The sequence below is a fragment of the Ascaphus truei genome, chromosome 1, assembly GCF_040206685.1.
Source record: "Ascaphus truei isolate aAscTru1 chromosome 1, aAscTru1.hap1, whole genome shotgun sequence".
NCBI classification, from domain to species: Eukaryota; Metazoa; Chordata; class Amphibia; order Anura; family Ascaphidae; genus Ascaphus; species Ascaphus truei.
Window position 1 is genome coordinate 13,116,273 of NC_134483.1, and position 22,603 is coordinate 13,138,875.

The following is a 22,603-nucleotide window of genomic DNA, read 5'->3' on the forward strand; positions in this document are numbered from 1 at the left end:
TTTTTTTTGGGGGGGGGGAGAAGTGCCCATCCTGATTCTGTTTTTTTTGGGGGGGGGAGAAGTACCCATCCTGATTCTGTTTTGGGGGGGTGGGGGGAGAAGTACCCATCCTGATTCTGTTTTTGGGGGGGGGGGGTGGGGAGAAAAGTACCCATCCTGATTCTGTTTTTTTTGGGGTGGGGGGCAGGGAAAGTACCCATCCTGATTCGCGTTTTGGGGGGGGGGGGGGGGGAAAGTACCCATCCTGATACTGTTTTGGGGGGAGTGGGGGGAAAAGTACCCATCCTGATTCTGTTGGGGGGGGGGGGGGGCGGTGGGGGAAGTCCAGGTCCAAAAATAAAACAGATTATTTAAGCAGAACTGGAAACTCTTCAAAAACAAATTTGGTTGGTTTAAAGTGTGGCTGATACAAAATCTGCTGAAATTAAATGTGCATCAAATCTCAATTGAATACGTGACATTGGCAGCTCTAGAGATGTCCTTCCCTATTAGCCACAGACCTTTCCAGTATGCTGGAATGTCTACCTCCTTCATTATGTAGCTAATGCAATATATATATTCTAATCCTCCCCCATTTTCACCTTCTTTCTTATGATAAGTCATTTGAAGTCAATTCCTCCGCTCCCTCCGTATTTCCTAGGACTGTTTTCAGCGGCGGAAAATCCGTACTGGGCGGGATAGAACAACATGGGGAATAGCATCAGGTGAAGCTTTCTCATTCCAGTCTGATGATGTCACTGCCCTCACTTAGGAGGGGGAAGCCAATTAACAGTGAGGATGAGACAAGCAGGAGAATCTGGCAAAAGCTCCCACAGAGTCGCCATGATACCGTTTAACCCTTAACACCACAATTGTACAATTCAGATATATATATATATTTTGGAATAAATATGGTGTAATTCATCCCTGGTTCACAAGAGGTGTTTAACCCGTTGTTGACTTTGCATTTCCCAAACACTTTGTTCTGTTTGACAGAGGCCTTATTGTAATTGTATTTTTTTAGGGGCGGTAAATAACATAGAAGCCTCGTGATGGGGCTCCCGGAGGACAAACACAGTACCGCTACTTTATATCAGGACACTTCAGCCGTTGCTCAGATCTTTGTTTTTCGCCTGGTTTTTCGCAGGGACGCCTGTGAATCGGATACCCATCATGGCCAAGCAAGTTCTGGACCTGTACACGCTCTACAGGCTGGTCACGGAGAAGGGCGGCCTGGTGGAAGTGATCAACAAGAAAATCTGGCGGGAGATCACCAAGGGCCTTAGTCTGCCCACGTCCATCACCAGCGCGGCCTTCACACTCAGAACACAGTGAGTGCTGGGGAGTGCGTGTACCGGGGGGACCATGCTCCGTCCTCTCACTTCCTGCTCTAGGGAATATCGGTGTATGGGTCACACTGCTATTGTATCCCACATCCTGCACGTGTGCTGGGAAACCACTACCCCCTCCCATTTGCCCTGGGAACTGCAGAGGGGAGGTGTGTGTCCTGCCCACCACTCTATTACCTCCTGCCCTGGGAACTGCAGAGGGGGTGTTTGTGTCCTGCCCACCACTCTATTACCCCCTACCTCCTGCCCTGGGAACTGCAGAGGGGAGGTTGGTGTCCTGCCCACCACTCTATTACCTCCTACCCTGGGAACTGCAGAGGGGAGGTTGGTACTGTATATGGGCAATACCACCATTGCTCACACTTCCAGTATGAGACAGTAGAAAGCATGTTTGTACCCGGATTCCTCCCGTCTACACTGTATCCAGGTTCAGCACTATTCTCTCCCACTTCCAGCACTGGGAACTGCAGAGAGAATGATTTTATTTATTTATACAATGGGTTACCCGGAAGTAATACAGTGAGAGTTACCTCTTGGTTTCAAGTATGTCCTGGGCACAGGGTTAAGATGACAAATAATACATGGTTACAAATACAGTTAAATAAGTGAACATTATATACAAGACATAGCATGCACAGTTAGAGATAATATATGTTAGAGGCGTGTGTAACAGTTACAGACCATGATACATGATACAGTGGGGTGTACATTATACAGCTACACTCCCACACTTTCAGCACTGGTTACTGCAGATTACAATACTGATCTCACATTTTATTTATTCTCAATGCCCTAGAATAATATTTATAACAATCCCTGCCCCACAGAGCTGACAATCTAGTGTTTGGCCAGTGTTTGGCTGAGGTACAGGGATACAATGTGACTCGCTTCAAGTGTTACAGACGTTGTATATTAATTACTCACATCTTGCCAACATCACTGTGCTTCCTCCTCATATATGACCGTGTATCATTCTATAATGACCATATATATGTGACCATGAAGGGCCTCCTGTTTCTCTCCTGCGCTTGTCTAGATACATGAAGTATCTGTACCCCTACGAATGTGAGAAGAGGGGCCTCAGCTCCCCAGGAGAGCTCCAGGCAGCCATCGACAGCAACAGACGGGAAGGCCGGCGGCAGAGCTTCGGCTCGGGGCTGTTCAGTTACTCCCCCGTGGGGACCCCCAGTGTCCTCACCTCCCAGAAAATCACTCTGTCCTCCCTCCCAGTATCAACGCACAATGGTGGTCACATCAACCATCTCCCCAGCATTAAAAAGGGTACGTTCCACATCTCCTGCACGTGGCATCTGGTCCCTGGGTCCGGAGGGGTCCGCTCTATTCTATTTATTGTGACTCCGATTGAGTCCTTAATGAGTTATCACCCCAAATCCATGGCAGTTTCCAAGGTTAGAATAGATCATTGGCTTGATGGTGGTGTGGTCTTAGCTATGATAATGTTCGAACGAGTTATGTTGTCTTATCTAGTGGCATATTCTGTCAAATGGTTTTAACTGTGAGAGAATTTCCCAACTAGTGGTATAGTCCCAACTAGTGGTGTGGTCTTAAGTGGTTGTATGATATTAGCTACTGGTATGGTCCCATCTAGTGATATTCTCTATGGTCGCAGCTAGTGATAAGACCTACTGGTATGGTCCCAAAAGGCGATGTTCTCTAGTGGTATGCTCTTATCTACTGATATGATCCCAGCTAGTGATATGATCTTATCTACTGCTATGATCGTATCTACTGGTATAGTCCCAGCTAGTGTTATGGTTTTATCCAGAGGCTTAGTCCGTGTAATCTGCTCTGTATTAGAGATGTGTGGAGCTGTCCCGCTTTTCTTTGTGCAGGGGAACTCTTTGAGAAGTTGGCCTGAAGGGGAAGAGTTTGACAAACGTTTTTATAAGTTAAATATCAAACGATAACGTTTCTTTGAACTTACAGAGTCTCATATACTGTATTAGGCAATATATGGAGAGAATTGATTAAAATCTGATTAAAGAAAAGGAATCCAACTAAAAGAAAATGGATGTTTTTCTGATAAATACGGGGCCGTTTGTTTTGCAGCCGATAAGTACAGTACAACCCCGTGTGTTACTAAAGCACAACAGCATCGCTATAGCATGATGTGACACGCTGGGTTAAGGAATGACTCCCCCAAACTGTTACTGGGATATCTGTAACTTGGAGCTGATAACTGGAATTCCTTTACCTTGCTCCCAGCAGAGATAGGAGAACCTCGCGTTTTAGACACCCCTCTCATTGCATAAGAGAAGGTGCCACTAGTCCTGTTGAGTGTAGGTGACAATAGACAATTCTAGTCATAGATGCCAACCTTCTAACCATGACCCCCTCCTTCCATTGCAGAAGATGCCCTCCACCACTCAGGCATTCCCCACAGACTAGGCATCCCAGTCAGTTTGTCGGGGCACCACGCGGCCGCCGCCCAAGCCGTGGCCATGCAGGCGGCAGCCCTGGAACAGCTGCGGGAAAAGCTGGAGTCGGGCGAGCCGCCCGAAAAAAAGATGGGGCTAATGGCGGAGGAGCAGCAGAGGCTAATGCAGCATGCACTGCAGCAGAACCTTCTGGCAATGGCTAGCCAGCTACCTATGAACATCAAAATCAACAGCCGAGGTACGAGGCAGCGACTGACACCAAATATTAAGGGGCCGCAAACCCCTAGACATCTTTTTAACAAAGCTCCCAGGCCATATTACATTTTGCCCTTAAAAACCTCATTCATATAAACGCTTAACGTCCGGATAAAACAGAATACCCATCGGCGCTCCACACGTCCTCACACCTGCTTTGTTCACCCGTTTCTCACATATTATATAGTAGTAACTGCAGATAAGGACGATATCATTTGTGGAAATGGAGTTCCCTGTTTGGCTCAGGCTGTCTGCTGCCTTTGATACGCTGAGATTGTATGCCAATTCAGTGACCTTCAGAAGGTCAGGTACTAAAGTTCCACCCATTCCTCCGTCGCATCCCATGGTTCATCCTCCGATTGGTTGGAGTCGAACCATTCAGATGGACATGGCGATTGGGCGACACAGATCCCCGCTGTAAAGAAAACTGACATAAGGCGAAAGTGATTGCAGTAGACATGTGCAGAGTGTACAACCAGGACGACAGATTTGGGGACATTTTATTCAGCCCATCCCAACACTCTACCCCTGTGTAAGGGCTAACTCACATTCCCTGTCCCTCTCTGCAAGGCTGGGAGGATAAGCCTCTTTCCAACCTATGACCCCAAAGTCCAAAGAGGTGCCTGTAAGCAGGGGGCCCCTTTACAGTACAGTATGTCAGTCTCTGGGTCTGGGTTGGTGTCCATTGAAGGGCCACCCTCGGGCGATTCCTGATGTCTTGAATCCTAAAGTGCTCAAGATAATGTCTCTTTCTGGCAACACAGTCCCTCTGTGCTCAAGAAATCTCTCCTGCAGTTCAAGCAGCAGGCTTTTCTACCTGTCTGATGAGCCAGGTGGAGGCTGGTTAATTGCCTGTAGCTGCAATTAACCAGCTTCCTGCTGGATTCCTCAGACCAATACAGGCTTTCTATTGAAACCCTTATAGACAGGGGTTAAGGCCCAGTTACAGTGACATTTGGTTCTGGGGATAACCACATTGTTTTAAGGAAGCATGTAAAAAAGTTGAATCCTTGCCCACAGAGCTTGCAATCTTAGAGGTATACGAAGTGACACAGTACAGTCCAGCAATGAAGTAGTTATTCACCATGGCTTTTCTTCTCTCTCTCTCTCTCTCTCTCTCCAGATGACAGACAAGAGACAGCGATGAACCTGTCTGCTACAGGCATTAGCAGCATCAACATGTCGATAGAAATAAATGGAGTTGTGTACGCAGGTAGATACAGGGCCTCCCTCCCGGGGTGATTGCAGGAAATCCAATAAGTTACAGTCAGTGTCCAAGTGCCCGAGTCCTCGCTGTAAAATCCATCGTAATGAAGTGGTGGAGGGGAGGGGGGTGGAGGGGAGGGGGGTGGGGGCAGGGGATATCTCCAACAGTTTGCTGTCTGCAGGAGTAGCCTGACCCCCCCTCCTCCAACGCTAGAGGGGCTGGTTCCACTTCAGAGACCAGCGCCGGCACCACCAAGGGAGTGACGCTCAGGCAATGACTTTCTGCTGATGTACACTGAAGGAGAGGGGTCCCCCTTTCCCAATTAGTCCGCGAGTTAAAGGGGTTAGGGCCTTCCACCAAAGGGTTAATTGCAGCGCCATGTTTAATGGCTCCGATATGCGAGGGTGACACCGTTTTCTAAACCAATCAGAGAAGTAGGGGTGTTTTTGAATGATAATGTTTCCACGGTAACCAAACGCTTGACCCCCATATGTTTCGGGATAAAAAAAGATGGCCGTTCCTCTAAGGAGCCCGGCAATTCCCAGCGCTGGCCGCGTGTTCTACGTTTGCAAGGGAATTAGGACGCCATCTTTACTTAACGAGATAAGAGACGACGCGATAGAAATTGCGTAGAAAGAGGAATAAACAGCATTATTATTCCCAGGAAAAGAAATCGGCAAAAAAAAAGGATTGTTTCATTTTAATCTAGTTATAGGGTTTAACAGATATCTTTTCCCTGCTGTGCGGGACTGCCCTGTTAACCCTGTCACTGCTAGAAGGCGCTGGGGCGATAAGGGGGCGCTGGTGGCAGTGGCATGTTTATTGGGTTAAATCCAAGTGACTGACACCATTATTTAATAGGGCCACACAAATCTAGTTATTATAAAATATGTTTTTCAAACTTTTAATGTTTCCGGAAGCGTAAGTAAGTATAGATATAGAATAAAGTATCTGTTGTCTAAATTTAGCATAGGTTGAACTTGATGGACGTACGTCTTTTTTTAACCTCATCTACTATGTAACTATGTAACTATGTAACCTGCTTTGGAGGGTTTTACGATTTTCACTAATATCTTTAGCCTTTTTTTTTTCTTTTCTTTTTTTTCATTGTGTTGTTTTTGCTTAAACTAATTTGCGCTGCCATTATCCGCCAAAGAGATAAAGGAGACGAACAGCAACAACAACTACTGCAAGATTTTTATAAGACTAGAAGAAAATAGAAATGTGTTAATTAAAAAAAAAAAAAAAATATATATATATATATATATATATATATATATATATATATATATATATATATATATATAGGGAACCATGTTAAAAATGGTTATTGAGGCAAAATGTGACACTGTGTGCTCATTTGCATGTCATTTCCCAGAACCCCTTGCTGCAGTGGAAGTGCTGTATGCTGGGTGATAATGGGGAAAGGCGGGGTTGCAGACCTGCCTAAGACATGCAGATGAGCATACAGTTATATTTGCATATATATATATATATATATATATATATATATATATATATATATGAAAACAAACAAAGGAAAAAGGCAGCGCCTCTGATTCTGGGTGATATATAAATCTCAAAAAAGTGTTACAAGTGAATATATGTTCATGAAAATAATCAAATCAAAAAAGAACATAAATAAAATTACAATCCTAATAAAAAATCAATTAATATAGTAACACCTAAAAATCTATACCTGTGCTCTATTCTAAGAGAAAACTATACACTCACGAATGGTATAACATTGACGTGCTTAACAAACAAAACCACATAAATGTGCAAAGAAAGAGGATAAAAACCAGTCCTTATTTCAAAGTCCAATATGAAATTGATGCTAATGCAGGGGGTCTCCGGCTGCTCTCGAAGTGGACTAACCACATCCACAGGGAATCTAGGAGAAAAGGAGAGGAGAGAGCGCACGCCCCATAGCGTAAAATAGTAAATTTAATGAGGGGAAGGGGGAGAGGGGGGATAAAAATGCACTTACAAAAGTACAAATAAAATAGGCATTGCGTGATAATAATCACCACCATCCGGTTACTTGTCTCTGTCCTTATGGTGAAATCCGCTCTCAATGCAGGATGGGCAAACGTCCCTGCAGAAGTCTTCAGCAGATTTCCAGGGCCAGTAGATGTAAAATGTTAGTTTGAGAGTCCAAGAAGGTAGCTCCGAATTGCCAGGCCTCTGTAACACCAGCGCATGGATCGGTCCACTCCAGCGCTCTATGATGACGTAGTGTCAATGCGTCCAACGTGATGACGCTCCCTGACGCGTTTCGTCACTCACGGGCTACCAGGCGGAGTGTATGCTGAGGGATCCTCACGGAGCAAGTCATCCATCTCCAGAGTGGTAACACGTCCCCTAAACACGTCCTGCTTTTAGGATTCATTTTCCTTGTACGTGCAATCATCTACATGTTAATATTGTCCCAATATAATTACTTTACTACAGTACACTATGAGAGGCGTGCGCTGGGCTCTCTCTTTTTGGCATGTTCCCTGTGTGATGTTGAGCCCTCCACACGTTTCCGAAATAGCCAAGACACCCGGCGCTCATGCTTGGAGAGCTGGTGACGTCACCGCTTGCAAGCATGAGCGCACTCAGCGCCAGCAGGGCCGCGGCCTGAGGCAGATGGGGCTGAGTTACAGCGCGGGGATTCCGGCGGGTGCTGTGCGAGGGGTGAGGGCTGCAGGATAAGCAGTGGGAAGTGCATGTGGGCTCCGGGCTGTGAGGGCGACTAAGGCCCGTTTTATAGTTAGCGCGCGCGTGTGCTAATGCGTGTGCACGTGCAGCACACCTCGTGTATACAGGTCTGTGCTGTGAGCGACAGGTGGGCGTGGCTAAGGCGTCACCCCCGGCTTCACACACAGCCACAGCCTATCCCAGCCACGCTGCGATTGGCATGGCAGAGGCACGTGGCGCGGCAGCAGCGCGAATATATACATTTTCACATCTTTGCTGCACTCTGCCACGCCACCGCTCACCGCTCTTTGATGGAGCCACGTGTGCTGAAGCAGGGTTTTCCTGAACACCTGACCTGTTGGTGGCCCTTGAGGACTGGAGTTGGCCATCCCTGCCCTAACAACAGATGCTTTCTAAACAAATTCACTTAGGCTGCGGCCCTGCTGGCGCTGACCACGCTCATGCTTGAGAGCGGTGACGTCCCCAGCTCTCCAAGCATGGGCGCCGGGTGTCCTGACTATTCCGAAAGCGCGCGTGGGGGGGGGGGGTGCATTGCAGGCAAGCTGAGCGCGGTTCAAAGTCACTTTTTTTTGGTTTATGTAAGCGCCAAGCATGGGTGAGCGTATGTGCCCGAGGGCGTAGCGCGTGAGTGGGGACGTCTAAATTTAAATGGCGAGAAGTAACCTCGCCAAGCACCACGCGGTCAGCGGCAGCGTGGCCGCAGCCGTAGATGTTAAAAGAAAAAGAGGTGAAAGTGTAGTTCTGTAGGATCTTGAAAGAAAACCCCAGAAAAGTCCCATTCCATGTTTATCTCGTATCCAGTGATCAGCCGCTCCTGTGACCGTCCCCTCTGCGCCTGCGTCAATCTCTGACATTCCTGCTCAATGGTAGTGGAGCTAAGTGAAAATCAATTGCTGATATATTTGCTGGCACATCCCTTATTCGTGCAGCTGGTACTGTAGATCTGATGTTATCAGAGGCCATTTATCAACCACTCCTAATGCATGCATTCCTTCCCGCGAGTGAGTGTGTAATATTTGTATCCGCCTGCCCAGCGGTGCGGGGATGAGTTCTGTACATACACAGCCCGTCCTGTTCCATTGTACCCCCGTCCTGTTCCATGATTATTATTTTTGTATTAATAATTCATTTACTTTAAAGCTGGTTGTCTTTATTATTCTAACACCAAGGCACCCAGTGGCTCTGGAAATATTGTGCCAATGGGAAATTCCGTAGACGGGCAGACTGGCGAGCTTCATGTGCGCGAGCCAATCACTATGGACAAACATACCGGCAGCCATATTTGTTAGGGGCGAAGTACCTCTTGTTATAAATGTCCATGTCTCCAGAACCCGTGTTGAGTAATTGGGTTTCCTACATTGGGAGATGCCCGTCGTTGTTACGTTGTTATATATTCCAGGATACGTTGGACTGATGGCACGTTGTCTTTGTTTCCAGGTGTGCTCTTTGCTCGCAGGCCAGGAGCGCCGGCTGGGTCCAGCGGAAGCTCCAGCAGCTCGCGTAGCCTGTCCAGTCCAGCCCCAGTACAGAACCAGCCGCTCTCATCACAAGGACACACTCCACCCAGCTCCTCCCCGTGAGTCTGCACAACCCCCGTCCTCCTCCACCGCCTCTATACTGTTACATCTCGCACCCTTGTGCTAGGGGCTCTCTCAGTGGTCGGGGAGGACTTCCCTTGCAGATGGTTTTCCCTGAGTTAATGATTACAGAGCAGGACAAGACAGGCCCAACGAGAGTCCTGCTCCCTGTTGGGTATAACTGTGTGGCTGTGTGAGTCAGACATGCCGCTTGGAACTTTTCTTCAGCCACGGCCCAAACGCTCTGCCTGAAACACACTGGGCCCCAGTCATCCTGCTTTGCATTGAACAACAGATGCCCACAAAAGCCAAAGCAAATTGATCAGTTGGATTCGGAGGCAGAGACATCACAGACCTGTATGGAGACAAGGATGTGTCCATTGACTCCTACTGAAAATCACATGCCTGTCCTGCTTTCATTCTTATGTCTACCCTACCCTAGACATGGATCCATCTCCACACGCACCTGTGTTACCCTACCTCTAACCGACCCACCTGGAGAACAATGTACCTGATAGCAATCCAGGTGCACTTACCTCTCTGTACAATGTACAATAACCCATATCTGCACACTTTACTAGGAAGATGCACAAGTTACACATCTGTACCAATGACCTCCAGATGTAAAGAAGCCCTATGTTCTAAGGACCACTGTGAAGAGTGGGGCATTGGTATAATTGGTTCAGAACACCACACGTCCAGCAACGAAACAGAGAAAGAACTCAGAATATGTAGCTTTTACCAAAGAGATAAAAAAAAAAGAGTTAATTTATTCAATCGTGACATATCAAGTAGGATAGATAAGAGTGTTGTTTTTTTATTTTGAAGTCTGTGTTTGCAGAATGGAATGTTGTCTTTTCAGAAGTGGATTCTGCTTCACGAGGTATCTTCCAATGTTTTGTGTAATGACGTTGGTTAAGACGCAAGCGTATCTTATCAGGAGTTGGTGGTTATTGCCAAAGACCGTTGTCGGCCTTACAGGTGCCACGCCAGGGCTACCATACATACCTCGAATCCGTCAACTTGCTCAAGAATTAGGGGAATATGGAGGAACAGATTTCTTCCAGAGACTTTCAAATCAAGGCGCCATTTGGTTCACCCAAGCAGTTCGGACCAATCCATGTTTTCAGTTACCCAGAAGCCTAAACCAGTCTCACGATCACATACAACAACTCTGCCCTACTTATCGGGGAGCTTCCATTAAACCCACCTGAACAAATAGTAGTATTTTTCTACGTTCTCGGATAAAAGTTCCCTCGGCCCAATGCAAGCCATTGGAAATCTTCCCTAGAGGTGGTATGTGAAAACATGCTGTATACAAACATGGATTGGGTCTGTTTGGGGAATCAGATGCCAGGTGACAACTTGCATTCAACAGTAGGCAGTGGATTTATGAATGCAATTTCAGATGGGGTGCGGGAAGAATTTGGCATTTAGTGAGGTACACTGGAGATGAAGAATGAATTGGTTACAAATGTTTAATTTGGGCATAATAAACTGTCAGTTTTTTCAGTGGTTGTTAAAACCCTTTCGCTGCCAAAGAGACCCACAATGCAATGCTCTGCACTAGTCATTCACCTCCCACCTTATTGCTAATGGCGTGCAGTCTGAGTCCTGTTCAGCTGTTTCCATTTGAATCACTTTACCAAAGATCTGGTGCAGCATTTCACTCGAGAGCGGACTAATGTACCTTCTAGAAGAAACGGTCTTTCCAATAAGAAGGGCTTTACATTAGATTTAGAATTGAAAAGCGTACAAAAGACAGGCGTTCGGTTCTACAGATGCGCCGACGAGTATTCTAAAACTTGCCTTGGAAAATCTGGGGCTATCACCAACAAGACCCAGGTACATGCTGGGTACATGCTGCAACATTTCAGTGACATTTCTGCAGAGACTAATGGCCCATCGGATTAACATAGCAGGGGTCCCTGGCAGTCCCATTCAGTTTGAATGAGACTGCCAGGGACCCCCACTGTTAATCCGATGGGCCATTAGTCTGTCTGCAGAAATGTCACTGACATGTTGCAGCATGTACCCAGCATGTACCCAGCATGTACCTGGGTCTTGTTGGTGATTGCCCCAGATTTGTTTTAGAATACTCGTCGGCACTACAGTATGTCTTGCAGTTTGGTCACATCTACTGATAGGCCCTCTCCTTATAAAGGGTTTAACCCAGGGGTGGGCAACTCCCATCCTCAAGGGCCACCGACAGGTCAGGATTTTCCTGCTTCAGCACAGGTGGCTCAATCTGAGCCACCGATTGAGCCACCTGTGCTGAAGCTGGGATATTAAAACCTGACCTGTTGGAGGCCCTTAAGGACTGGAGTTGCCCATCCCTGGGTTAACCGATCAGATGCCAAAGAGCGAGCTCAGCAAACCACGGCCCCTCCAGCATTAGAAGTGGAACCAACGATTATTGAATGAGTACACGAGCAAACTGTTCTTATGCACGTGACAACAGCATGCCGTACTACAGCCCTTTCCATGCTCAGAGCCTTACCTTCATCCTACAGATAACGTACATGCAGCCACAACTGGAGTGGAATCCTGGCCGCACATTTCTACATCCTGGTGCTGGTCCAGAATAGGGCAGGAAAGAACCATGGTGTCATCTTCCAAATACAGAGGTGTAACGTGAGGTGCAGGGGGATAAAGGGGGCCATGGAGTAGCAAAGAGCTGGGGTTTTTTTCTGTTGAATTGACTATATGGCTGATATTTCACGGATCACGTGTTTCATGTCTGCAGGTCTTAGTCGTTAATCCCTCATGTAAATGACTCGCTAATGCGGTGGTCGCTAAAGATCCATTTGGCTATAATAAGTGTTCCTCCCTTATATTCGATGCAATTTCTGCATCTCGTCAAAGAGCACATATCGTCAGCTGGAAATGGGGACCCCATCACGTTCTTACCATAGATCCCACAGAGTTGGTGGCAGAAGTGGGATCCAAACCCACAATGTGCCTGCTCCAGTTTTATCTCTCCTTAGATGGTCATGCCCTTTCCTATGGATTATATGTAATAAACCGACCTGTTACAGGCAGGAGTGAGGGGCTTCACATTTACAGTGTTGCCTTAGCCGACCATTGTCAAAAGTTTAATGTACAGGAAGGAGATAAAGTAGCTAAGAGAGAAAAGAGGCAGTCACAGGGAGATGGAGCAGGGGGGACAGAGAGAGAAGAGGCAGTCACTGGGAGATGGAGCAAGGGGGACAGAGAGAAAAGAGGCAGTCACAGGGAGATGGAACGGGGGGGACAGAAAAGAGGCAGTTACGGGGAGATGGAGCAGGGGGGACAGAGAGAAAAGAGGCAGTCACCGGGAGATGGGGCAGGGGGACAGAGAAAAGAGGCAGTCACTGGGAGATCGAGCAAGGGGGACAGAGAAAAGAGGCAGTCACCAGGAGATGGAGCAAGGGGGACAGAGGAAAGAGGCAGTCACCGGGAGATGGAGCAAGGGGGACAAAGAGAAAAGAAGCAGTCACAGGGAGATGGGGCAAGTGGGACAAAGAGAAAAGAAGCAGTCACAGGGAGATGGAGCAGGGGGGACAGAGAGAGAAGAGGCAGTCACGGGGAGATGGAACAGGGGGGACAGAGAGAAAAGAGGCAGTCACGGGGAGATGGAGCAGGGGGACAGAGAGAAAAGGGGCAGACACTGGGAGATGGAGCAGGGGGGACAGAGAGAAAAGAGGCAGTCACCAGGAGATGGAAAAGGGGGGACAGAGAGAGAAGAGGCAGTCACAGGGAGATGGGGCAGGGGGGATAGAGAGAGAAGAGGCAGTCACAGGGAGATGGGGCAGGGGGGACAGAGAGAGAAGAGGCAGTCACCGGGAGATGGGGCAGGGGGGACAGAGAGAAAAGAGGCAGTCACGGGAAGATGGAACAGGGGGGACAGAGAGAAAAGAGGCAGTCACGGGGAGATGGAGCAGGGGGACAGAGAGAAAAGGGGCAGACACTGGGAGATGGAGCAGGGGGGACAGAAAGAAAAGAGGCAGTCACCAGGAGATGGAAAAGGGGGGACAGAGAGAGAAGAGGCAGTCACAGGGAGATGGGGCAGGGGGGACAGAGAGAGAAGAGGCAGTCACCGGGAGATGGGGCAGGGGAGACAGAGAGAAAAGAGGCAGTCACCGGGAGATGGGGCAGGGGGGACAGAGACACTGGGAGGAGGGAATACAGGGGACAATTACAAAGAATAATGGTAGCGATAGAAAGGAGGAGTAGAGGGAACACAGGCGGATAAAAGAATGAAGGAACAGAGAGGAGGAGTAGAGGTGACAGGGGCCTTGAAGAAAATGAGCAGAGAATACAGAGACGGCAGCCGGCGGTGGGATAGAGCTACGCAGTGTTGTAATACAAGGATGGTAGCTGTGCTACTCAGTGCCAAAGACCCTAATGCACTTGTGGCTTCTCTGGTATTAAACTAGCTGCGTATATGCCGGGGGTGCCATGTTTTAGCCATCACATAAAGATGTAGGATGTTGAATGGAGTCTAGCAATCCACCAGCTCTCTCTGCAGGCACCTGTGGGGTTATTCACTCAGGTCCGTCACCGGTTCACACCCCTGAACTGGTGTTAGCTCCTATTCAAGTCAATGACTTGATGAGTTAAGGGGTGCGTTGTCCTGTAACAGACCTTGGCGATTCTGCCCCATTGCCCGCCACGCCCTCTGCGCCTTCCGTTTGCAGCGACAGGATTCCGGGGAGCGGATTTTTAACCCCTATGCGACCAGAGTGACGCGCACATGCAGAAGGACAGCAGCAGCGCGCGTGTGCAGCCTGGTTACCGCTGGATCGCACATCGAAGGCCCTTAGAGAGGCAATGAACAGCAGGTCGGCCTGACTCGCGGCTGCTGACCTTTCCACAGCTTTCTAAAGGGGAAATCAATGCAGCTGTCAAGCGGCCGTCTCCTGCTCTTAATCACTGATAATACAGAGGGAGACACGGGATAGACTTGTTCTAGGACTGCCGCACGTGAAGGAGCGTCCGCCGCTAATTTGTGGAGTGTTGAAAATCCCGCGCGCGAGCACCTTCGCACGTCTCGAGACAGGTCTGCCGCCCTTCCCCATTATCTCTTAGTGTGCAGTGCTTCCACTGCAGCCAGGGATTCTGGGTAATGACAGGCAACATGAGCACACAGAGGAGTGCGGATAGAAGTTAAGCAATGCACATAATAGGATGCCTTTGCCAATTCATTTTTACTCGTTTCTTAGCCCAAAAATTCAGCCGTAACATGGGCCCAAATCTCAGCCAATCGGGCTTTAATACACCAAATGTTTTCAGAGATGCCGTACTCACATACTTGAACCTTGTGCCGTTTGAAAATGAGAGCCATTTTTTTCCCCCGTTGTTTTTTCCCCCCCTTTTAACCAGCTATACCTCACTGATACGCAGACGTTCATTTCTTCCGCCTGCGCTGACTGATTTGCGCCTGTAATAAGGCTCATTAGAGATATTAACAAGTCACTGGATTTCTTTTCTTTTTTTTGTTGTATTATACCAAAGAAGGGAATATACCTGTATACTGTGCAAGATCACGTCTACCTCATTCTTCTATATTTATAATTAGAAATATACTTCTATATGATGGGACACGAGCAATCGCATCATGACAATGGGAACGCCACGCGGGGAGATCCGATGAACGCTTGTGTCGAGCTGTTCTTCAAATCGCCCGCCTCGCCAGTCACAAGTCGTTGATTTATTAAAACATTGTTAACGTTTCGGCGTTTTAACTTCCCACCTTCGTCATGTCTTATTCTAGGGGGGGGGGGTGCTTAACTCCGGTCCTCAAGCCTCCCACCAACAGGTCAGGTTTTCAGGATATCCCAGCTTCAGCGTAGGCGGCTTAATCACAGGCTCAGTCAAAGACTGATTGAGCCACCTGTGCTGAAGCAGGGATATCCTGAAAACCTGATCTCTTGATGGAGGGCTTGAGGACTGCAGTTGAACACCCCTGCCTTATTCTTCTGGGTACACAAGGACCACTCGTTATTAAACCCAAGCAAGAGCAGGTGGAGTGAAGCCTGGAACCTGGAGGAGATCCGGAGATCCCATCTTATTCATACTCTTCCGGCCGGTATCGCGCTTCCTGCGACCGCTCTGTTATCTCCGGCTTGTAGAAGCACAAAGAGACACGAGAGATAGGGACCCTGGCAGGGGGATGGATCATCGTGGTTTAATGAGGCGTTAAAGACCGAAACGTTGACACTTTCAATAAATCAACTCTTTTTTTTTATCAGGACTGGTTTGCCCCGCTGCATTTCCTACACACGGCCTTGGTTCAGAAGCTGTATCTGTCCACGCGTGGCAGGCAGTGTTTCTTCACGGAGCCACGTCGGGCTCTTTTACTTGGTAAAGCGTGCAGGCTCTGTACCTACCTCCTTCTCACGCTGCCCAAGCGTCTTCTGCCGGAGGACAGCTTGTAGCGTTGGAACCCACCTTACAGTCCAGTCACGACAATGGGCCGTGGGAAGTCTTCTAGCCCTGGAAGATGTCCTAAGCCAGAAGACTGCTTAGTAGCTATGGGCCTAAATCCGTAGTAACCAGTGGTTAGATTGTGATCATGCTGAGTACCGGTACTTTAAAAAATATATATTTCCACTTCCTTTTTACAACAGGTGTCTACAAACCTTGGCTCCTTTGCCTATGGCTTAACTTTCGTGCATTACATACAGTACCTCTCATTTTAATGCCACCTCAACCATTATTTGACGCCATTTAATGCACCCCAATGAAGGTTGGTGGGAGGTGTCATTTCCGTGTGACCTTGTGGATCTCACAAATAATATGTCAGTCCTTAACATCAATGTTATTATTGGTGGACGGCATGAATTTGTTACGTTTCACATATATGAATGTTGAGTCACACGGGGGCTTAGGGCTCAAGCCAAAAAAAGAGTGGCGCCCACAAACACGCAGCACGTAGCGTCCGTAATGGCGAATCTTCACCGGGAAACACTCGGCATTCTAAATGGGGTGATTAGAACCAGCTATCTTACTGGTGATACCATTTCTGGGGGAGGGGTAATGAAGTTACAAACAGTAGTTACATAGTTACACAGTTACATAGTTACATAGTAGATGAGGTTGAAAAAAGACGTACGTCCATCAAGTTCAACCTGTGCTAAATTTAGAAGACTGAGCCACTGATTGGGCCACCTGTGCTGTCTTCGGCACTGATTAAACAACCTGTGCTGAAGCAGGGATATCCTTAAAACCTGACCTGTTGGGGGGGGTTAGCAATCCAACATTAGGATACCCTCCAATTTGAGAACTATTGACCCCTGAACTTTGGGTTAACCTGGGTTAAATAAAGATGTCCGCTGACCAGTAATGGAGAGTTTTGCTGTCGTTACTGACAAACTGACATCGGCCACATTAGCTGAGAACAGGCTCTCTGTTTAACCCCCTCCCCCCTGGTTCTAATGCTACCCAAAACACAATGCCATGGCTCAGCCTTGCCGTGGCTCAGCCTTGCCGTGGCCCAGCCTTGCACTGGGAGGAGAGGTGGGGCAGACTGAGCTTGGCTGCTGAGCCATTAGCACAGCGAAAGAGACTGCGTGGCTGTAGTTGAAGGTGATGGGGCAGAAGTACTAGAAGGTGCAGCACTATTGCGTGTGTCTGACAGTATGCACAGTGTGCGTCTGTCTGCGTGTGTCTGACAGTATGCACAGTGTGCGTCTGTCTGCGTGTGTCCGACAGTATGCACAGTGTGCGTCTGTCTGCGTGTGTCCGACAGTATGCAGTGTGCGTCTGTCTGCGTGTGGCCGACAGTATGCACAGTGTGCGTCTGTCTGCGTGTGTCCGACAGTATGCACAGTGTGCGTGTCTGCGTGTGTCCGACAGTATGCACAGTGTGCGTCTGTCTGCGTGTGTCCGACAGTATGCACAGTGTGCGTCTGTCTGCGTGTGTCCGACAGACAGCGCTGCTGGGCCTGAACAAGGGTCTCCTGTGTGCTGTGACTAACATGCACAGTCGTGGCTGGATTGAATCAGTGTGTGGGTGGCCTTATGTTATTACTATGCCTTTGTTTTACGTGTATCACTTAGACATGTTGGGTCATTTTTTCGTGCAAAACCTCGGGCAGTACCTAAAATCATTACTGTCTGGAGTGGCCTGCCCAACATTACTATGCAGGCTGTGCTGGCAGCCTAGAGGTGAAATGTATGTCTTATGGCCTATATATATGTGTTTAAGCAGATGTGATGCCTTGGTTAACCTCTTGTGGATGATACCTCATCTGCCCCACCTGGACTTTCACATGCTAAGAAATACAAGGAGATACGTGAACGGAACCAACAAACCATAGCCCTCCGCCAGCATGTGACATCACACTGGCACCTGTGCATTCAAAATGGCCGCCACCAGGCCAAGCTCGTTGGTTAATTGAACCAAGACTTTATTTCTCTTTGAGCTGTTGTACCAAAGATCAACGCTGCGCACATTTAATTTTTTACTTGAAACCACATTGTTCCAAAACAAAATAATGGGGGGGAAAAAAAGACTTATGAATGATGTAATTATTATTTGTATGTTTTTTACTCTTGTTTAGACTGTTGTTTTTCTTTTTGCCATGCTCTGCTTGTAGAATGTAGTCTCTTTATTGGCTTTGCTACCTGTCTATGAAACTTTTTTTTATTAGAGCCACATTGCAAGTTTTACCCACATTCGGACAAGAATCTTGGTCAAAATGTATTTAACACCACGTCCGACCCGAATTTATCTCCAATCCGCTGGGCCCAGTTTAAAATAGGCAAATGTAAGTCTTACCAGTTGCTATTGTAACCTAAAACTTTATCAGGATAACTATTATCTATTTTATACTGAGCCAGAGGAAGGCAAACACAAAAACCCCAGTGACACATCATCCAATGATATCTCATAAGGGGAAAATACATTCCTTCCTGACTCCAAATACTGGCAATCAGATTACTCCCGGGATCACCATCCTTCCCACGCTGTGGGGGGGACTTACCCGGATCACCCTAATATCTGATGTAAAATGAAATCGGCGCTGTATATTTCACTTGCTGATGAACATCCTCTCGCCGTTATAACACGTGATCCAAGCTTCCCGTTTGCGGGTAGAAACCTGTAATGTGGCTTCCTAGGCTCATGTTTTCTTTTGTCTGCCGAAATCTTTTGATTAATCCAGCGCATTAGGTAAAAAAAAAAAAAGAAAAGAAAAAGAAACTGGATTGTGGCACTCAGGGGAATAAAATACCAAAAAATAATAATAAAAAAAAAAAAAGGTGAAAGATTTTTTTTTCCAGTTGTGTTTGTTTTTAACGCGTTGGGGGGAGGGGGGGGGGGAGGAGTGCATTGTGGGGAAGGTGCAGCCGATCGATTGGAGCAGGAACATGAACCCTTTTGATGATTTGCAATGTGGCGCTAGGCCTTCTGGCAGGGGAATGGTTAACGATGCAGACCCCCTACTTTCCCCCCCCCCTTTTTTTTTTTGCCTTTTCTATCTATTTCTTCTTATTTGTATATGTTAAGCATGTGACTGTGTATATTTCTACATTCTTACCTACCCTGGCATTCGTTTGGCGCTCCTGTTATAAAGCTGTCAAAATCCCGAATGTGTGCCTAATACAATGGGCGCCTTTCAGTTTCGATCAATCCCTCAGTCAGTGTAAATCAGCAGCTACAATGTATCCTTATATTATTAAGGTACCTTTGGCAACAAATGATCACAAACAGGAAAGTGTTGCAAAGATCTTGCACTGCTGGGCAGGTGGGCTAAAGCCTGCTATAGAAATGAAAGGATGCTTTAAAACTCATTAAAAATGGCATCGAGTTGAATAAGAAAAAAAATATTATCTAATACAGAGCTGCTTAACTCCTGTCCTCAACACTCCCCCAACAGGTCAGGTTTTCAGGATATCCCTGCTTCAGCACAGGTGAAGACAGCCCTGATTGAGCCACCGGTGCTGAAGCAGGGATATCCTTTAAACCTGAAGGGATATCCTTTACACCTGACCTGTTGGGGGGTCTTTAGGACTGGGGTTGAGCCCCTCTGATCTAATATTACAGAACTGATTTATTTGGAGAGAGAAAAAACCTCACGAGATTTCACGTTTTAAGAGATACACTAATAATAGATAAATAAATATATCTCCTGGATGTATCCAAGTCTTGTTTGCGGGGAGAATATAGATATGTCTCTCCCCGAGTGGCTTGTATGGGTGGATATAAAACATTTTTCTACGTGCCTGTCTCACAAAGCATCTCAGATTTCAGTGTCGTAGATGCCAGTGGAATCTCACTGATACTCACTGATACTCACTGATACTCACTGATACTCACTGATACTCACTGTCACGTTTTCCATGCTTTCAGTGCCACATCCGCTCACCCCCCGGATTTTGGTCCCTGGAGGTTGACATCTGTGACTTTTCATAGCGATCGTTTGCCCTCGAAATTGACACGCCCCAGGGAGCAGCATTAACAGGAAAGGAAGAGTAGAGCAGGGCACAAGAGCGACTTGGTGCAAAATCCTACAGTACCATGCACTGGGCCAGTACCGTGCCGGGACCCAAACCAGGAGCCGGTGTTACTTTCCCAGTCCTGTTTCCCACAGTCCTTATTTTGTATCCAGTAACTTTTACACCTCCCCAAACGCTCCTTCATACAGCATGAGAACAGACAGGAGCACACCTGGATACCCCAGAGGTATGCTAAGGATATTCAAATGATTCCAATTGGCCTGTTTCCCAGGCAGCCCAGTTGTGCGCAGTTCTGTTCACCGGTAGCTCTCTGTCTGTCTCACACCCCGCATTCCCGGGTCCGGGTGGAAGGGATGCCCCCCTTTAGTTATGATCTGAAGGAGGGGGTGGCCAACTCCTGTCTTCATGAGCTGTCAACAGATCAGGTTTTCAGGATACCCCTGCTTCAGCACAGGTGGCTCAATCAGTGGCTCAGTCAAAGACTGAGCTACTGATTGAGCCACCTGTGCTGAAGCAGGGACAGATTAAGCCACCTGTGCTGAAGCAGGGATAGCAAACAAATAAATAGAAAGCTCATCCATCAATTGGACGCATAAGTAAAATATACGTGAAAAAACAGTGATATAAGTCGGGTGCGCAAACTATTCGCGCCCCCCCCCCCCCTGCCTACTTCCCACGGTGCCTCTGAAGTAAAAAATCCTCTACAAGGTCTCACAGGAACAATGATGAAAACATTGGAGCGTAACTCCCAGGAACCACACGCGGGGCGGAAAAACCAGAGATAGTGCCATTCAGTGCAGTACAGTGTAAGTAGGGGGCAGGTAGAAGGGTAATAGGTACACCCACAGGTTAGCGGTATAAAGCAGGCGTGTATTGCACTTATACTGGCCAATCAGCGGTTAGACTTTGGGAATATGACAGCAAGCCCCAGGATACAATGGATATCCTACACCCAATAGTGCTCAAAGGGGGTCCAGGACCACATAAGGCGTGTGGGTATATCAGAAATGCACTCCAGCGCCTTTATAGAGGGGGAAGGATAATGGATATATTGCAAGTATTGCTTTTAATAACAAAACGAATAAACATAGAGGGTTAAACTCACCTGCAATATACAGGTAAAAGGGATTAAATGGGCACAAACAACAAAAAGTAATCACTATTTTTAAAGTGCACAAACAATATTAAAGTCCCCAGCGCTAAAGTCCAAGATACCGTGATCTTCAGATAGTCTCTGATATTAAAGATGGTAACTGGGCTCTGTTGAAAATGTTCCAGATGGGATGTGTCCTAGGAATGGACGGATGCACGTCTGAAATACAGATGAGAGGCACACCTGATTGCGCAGCGTTTTCTAGCAATCAGATCCCTATCTAAGACAGTGATGATTCCTACTCACATGATGAACGCCAATGTAGTCAGTGGAGAGAATCTGTGCTTGTTCCTCTTCTTTCAGCTCCTCTCACGACCCCACGTGCAGGCAGCTTTCTGGAGGAGACCTCAATCCACAATGGCGTCGGGGGTGGCTCCGTTGCGAAACCCCCACCGAGGGAAGGAATGGGCACAATATGGTGTAGTTTGAAACACTTTAATTAGCTAATACACTAAAAAACACATTAAAATACACTCACATGGTGCAATACCGATTTGTATTGCTCAAATTGCCGTCCGCAGCTTGCAGATCCTGCCCGCAAGATACAGAGATTCCCTGCACGCAGACACGCTGGTGGTACTGAGCGTGTGACGTCACCGCTGCCGGGAACTCTCCTTGCAGAGGCTACGGTGGCTGGGTTGGCTCAAGTGACTAGACTCCTCCCTACGCGTTTCGTGACACGTGGTCACTTCGTCAGGGGATAGTGGAGTCTGGTCAGTGATACCTTTTATATTATACCAAATGGAGAGAGCCTCCTACTTGGGGTGGAGCCTAGCTGTTGGAAAGTGGAGTATCAGCTTTAATATCAACAGCGTAATAGGAATTGGTACCTTGGCTTAAATAAGCACATGTACCCACATAATATAGAGATAAGGACTCAAAAATCTTGATAATAATGGCAATACTCGTAATAAAAAATAAAAATATAAATATATGTCCCAATCGCACTAGGGCAATAGTTAATTCCCACAGGGCAAATGGCATGAATAAAAATGATCAGTTAAAAAACTTTACATTACCTCACTGAACTTTACCACATCAATGAATAATATGATCAGTAATAACCTATGTACTATCCCAATGGGAAGAACCCCCTGTCGGGGGCGGGACTTGGGCAATGGAATATAGATTATCAGCTCTGGGTTTAACAGCGCAATGGGGGTTGTTATCTTATTGTAAATTGGCGCATGTCTCCGCATGGTACATTGATAAGAACTGAAATTTCAAGATGATGGTGGCAATAACTACAATAATGAAATCAGACTGGAATGAAGTGCATCCCAGTCACATAATGCAACTAAGGGTTGACATTTGGGAAATTTGGTACTCCAAATAACAATACATTTCATGTCTAAACTATACCACATCAGTGAACAGGAATGGACTAATGGTCCTAGGTCTAAACATCGAATTTGACTTGGCAGCCTTCTTGAAGGACCATTAGTCCATTGCGCTGTTAAACCCAGAGCTGATAATCTATATTCCATTGCCCAAGTCCCGCCCCCGACAGGGGGTTCTTCCCATTGGGATAGTAC

At 47.3% G+C, this 22,603-nt stretch overlaps 1 protein-coding gene across 1 annotated transcript; it reads left to right on the forward strand.

The window, feature by feature from the left end:
• The first annotated feature begins 1,130 nt into the window (after positions 1–1,130).
• Positions 1,131–11,257, forward strand: LOC142468814 (AT-rich interactive domain-containing protein 3A-like). Its single transcript, XM_075575400.1, has 5 exons — positions 1,131–1,310; positions 2,365–2,609; positions 3,699–3,965; positions 5,106–5,195; positions 9,333–11,257. The coding sequence occupies exons 1-5, from the start codon at positions 1,153–1,155 to the stop codon at positions 9,473–9,475; spliced, it is 903 nt and encodes a 300-aa protein (XP_075431515.1). The 5' UTR covers positions 1,131–1,152; the 3' UTR covers positions 9,476–11,257.
• Positions 11,258–22,603: the final 11,346 nt, after the last annotated feature.

Coding starts and splice junctions, on each gene's coding strand:
- LOC142468814 (XM_075575400.1), top strand. CDS start 1,153: ATGGCCAAGCAAGTTCTGGACCTGTACACGCTCTACAGGCTGGTCACG. Junction 3,966..5,105: donor CATCAAAATCAACAGCCGAG/GTACGAGGCAGC, acceptor CTCTCTCTCCAG/ATGACAGACAAGAGACAGCG. Junction 5,196..9,332: donor AAATGGAGTTGTGTACGCAG/GTAGATACAGGG, acceptor CTTTGTTTCCAG/GTGTGCTCTTTGCTCGCAGG.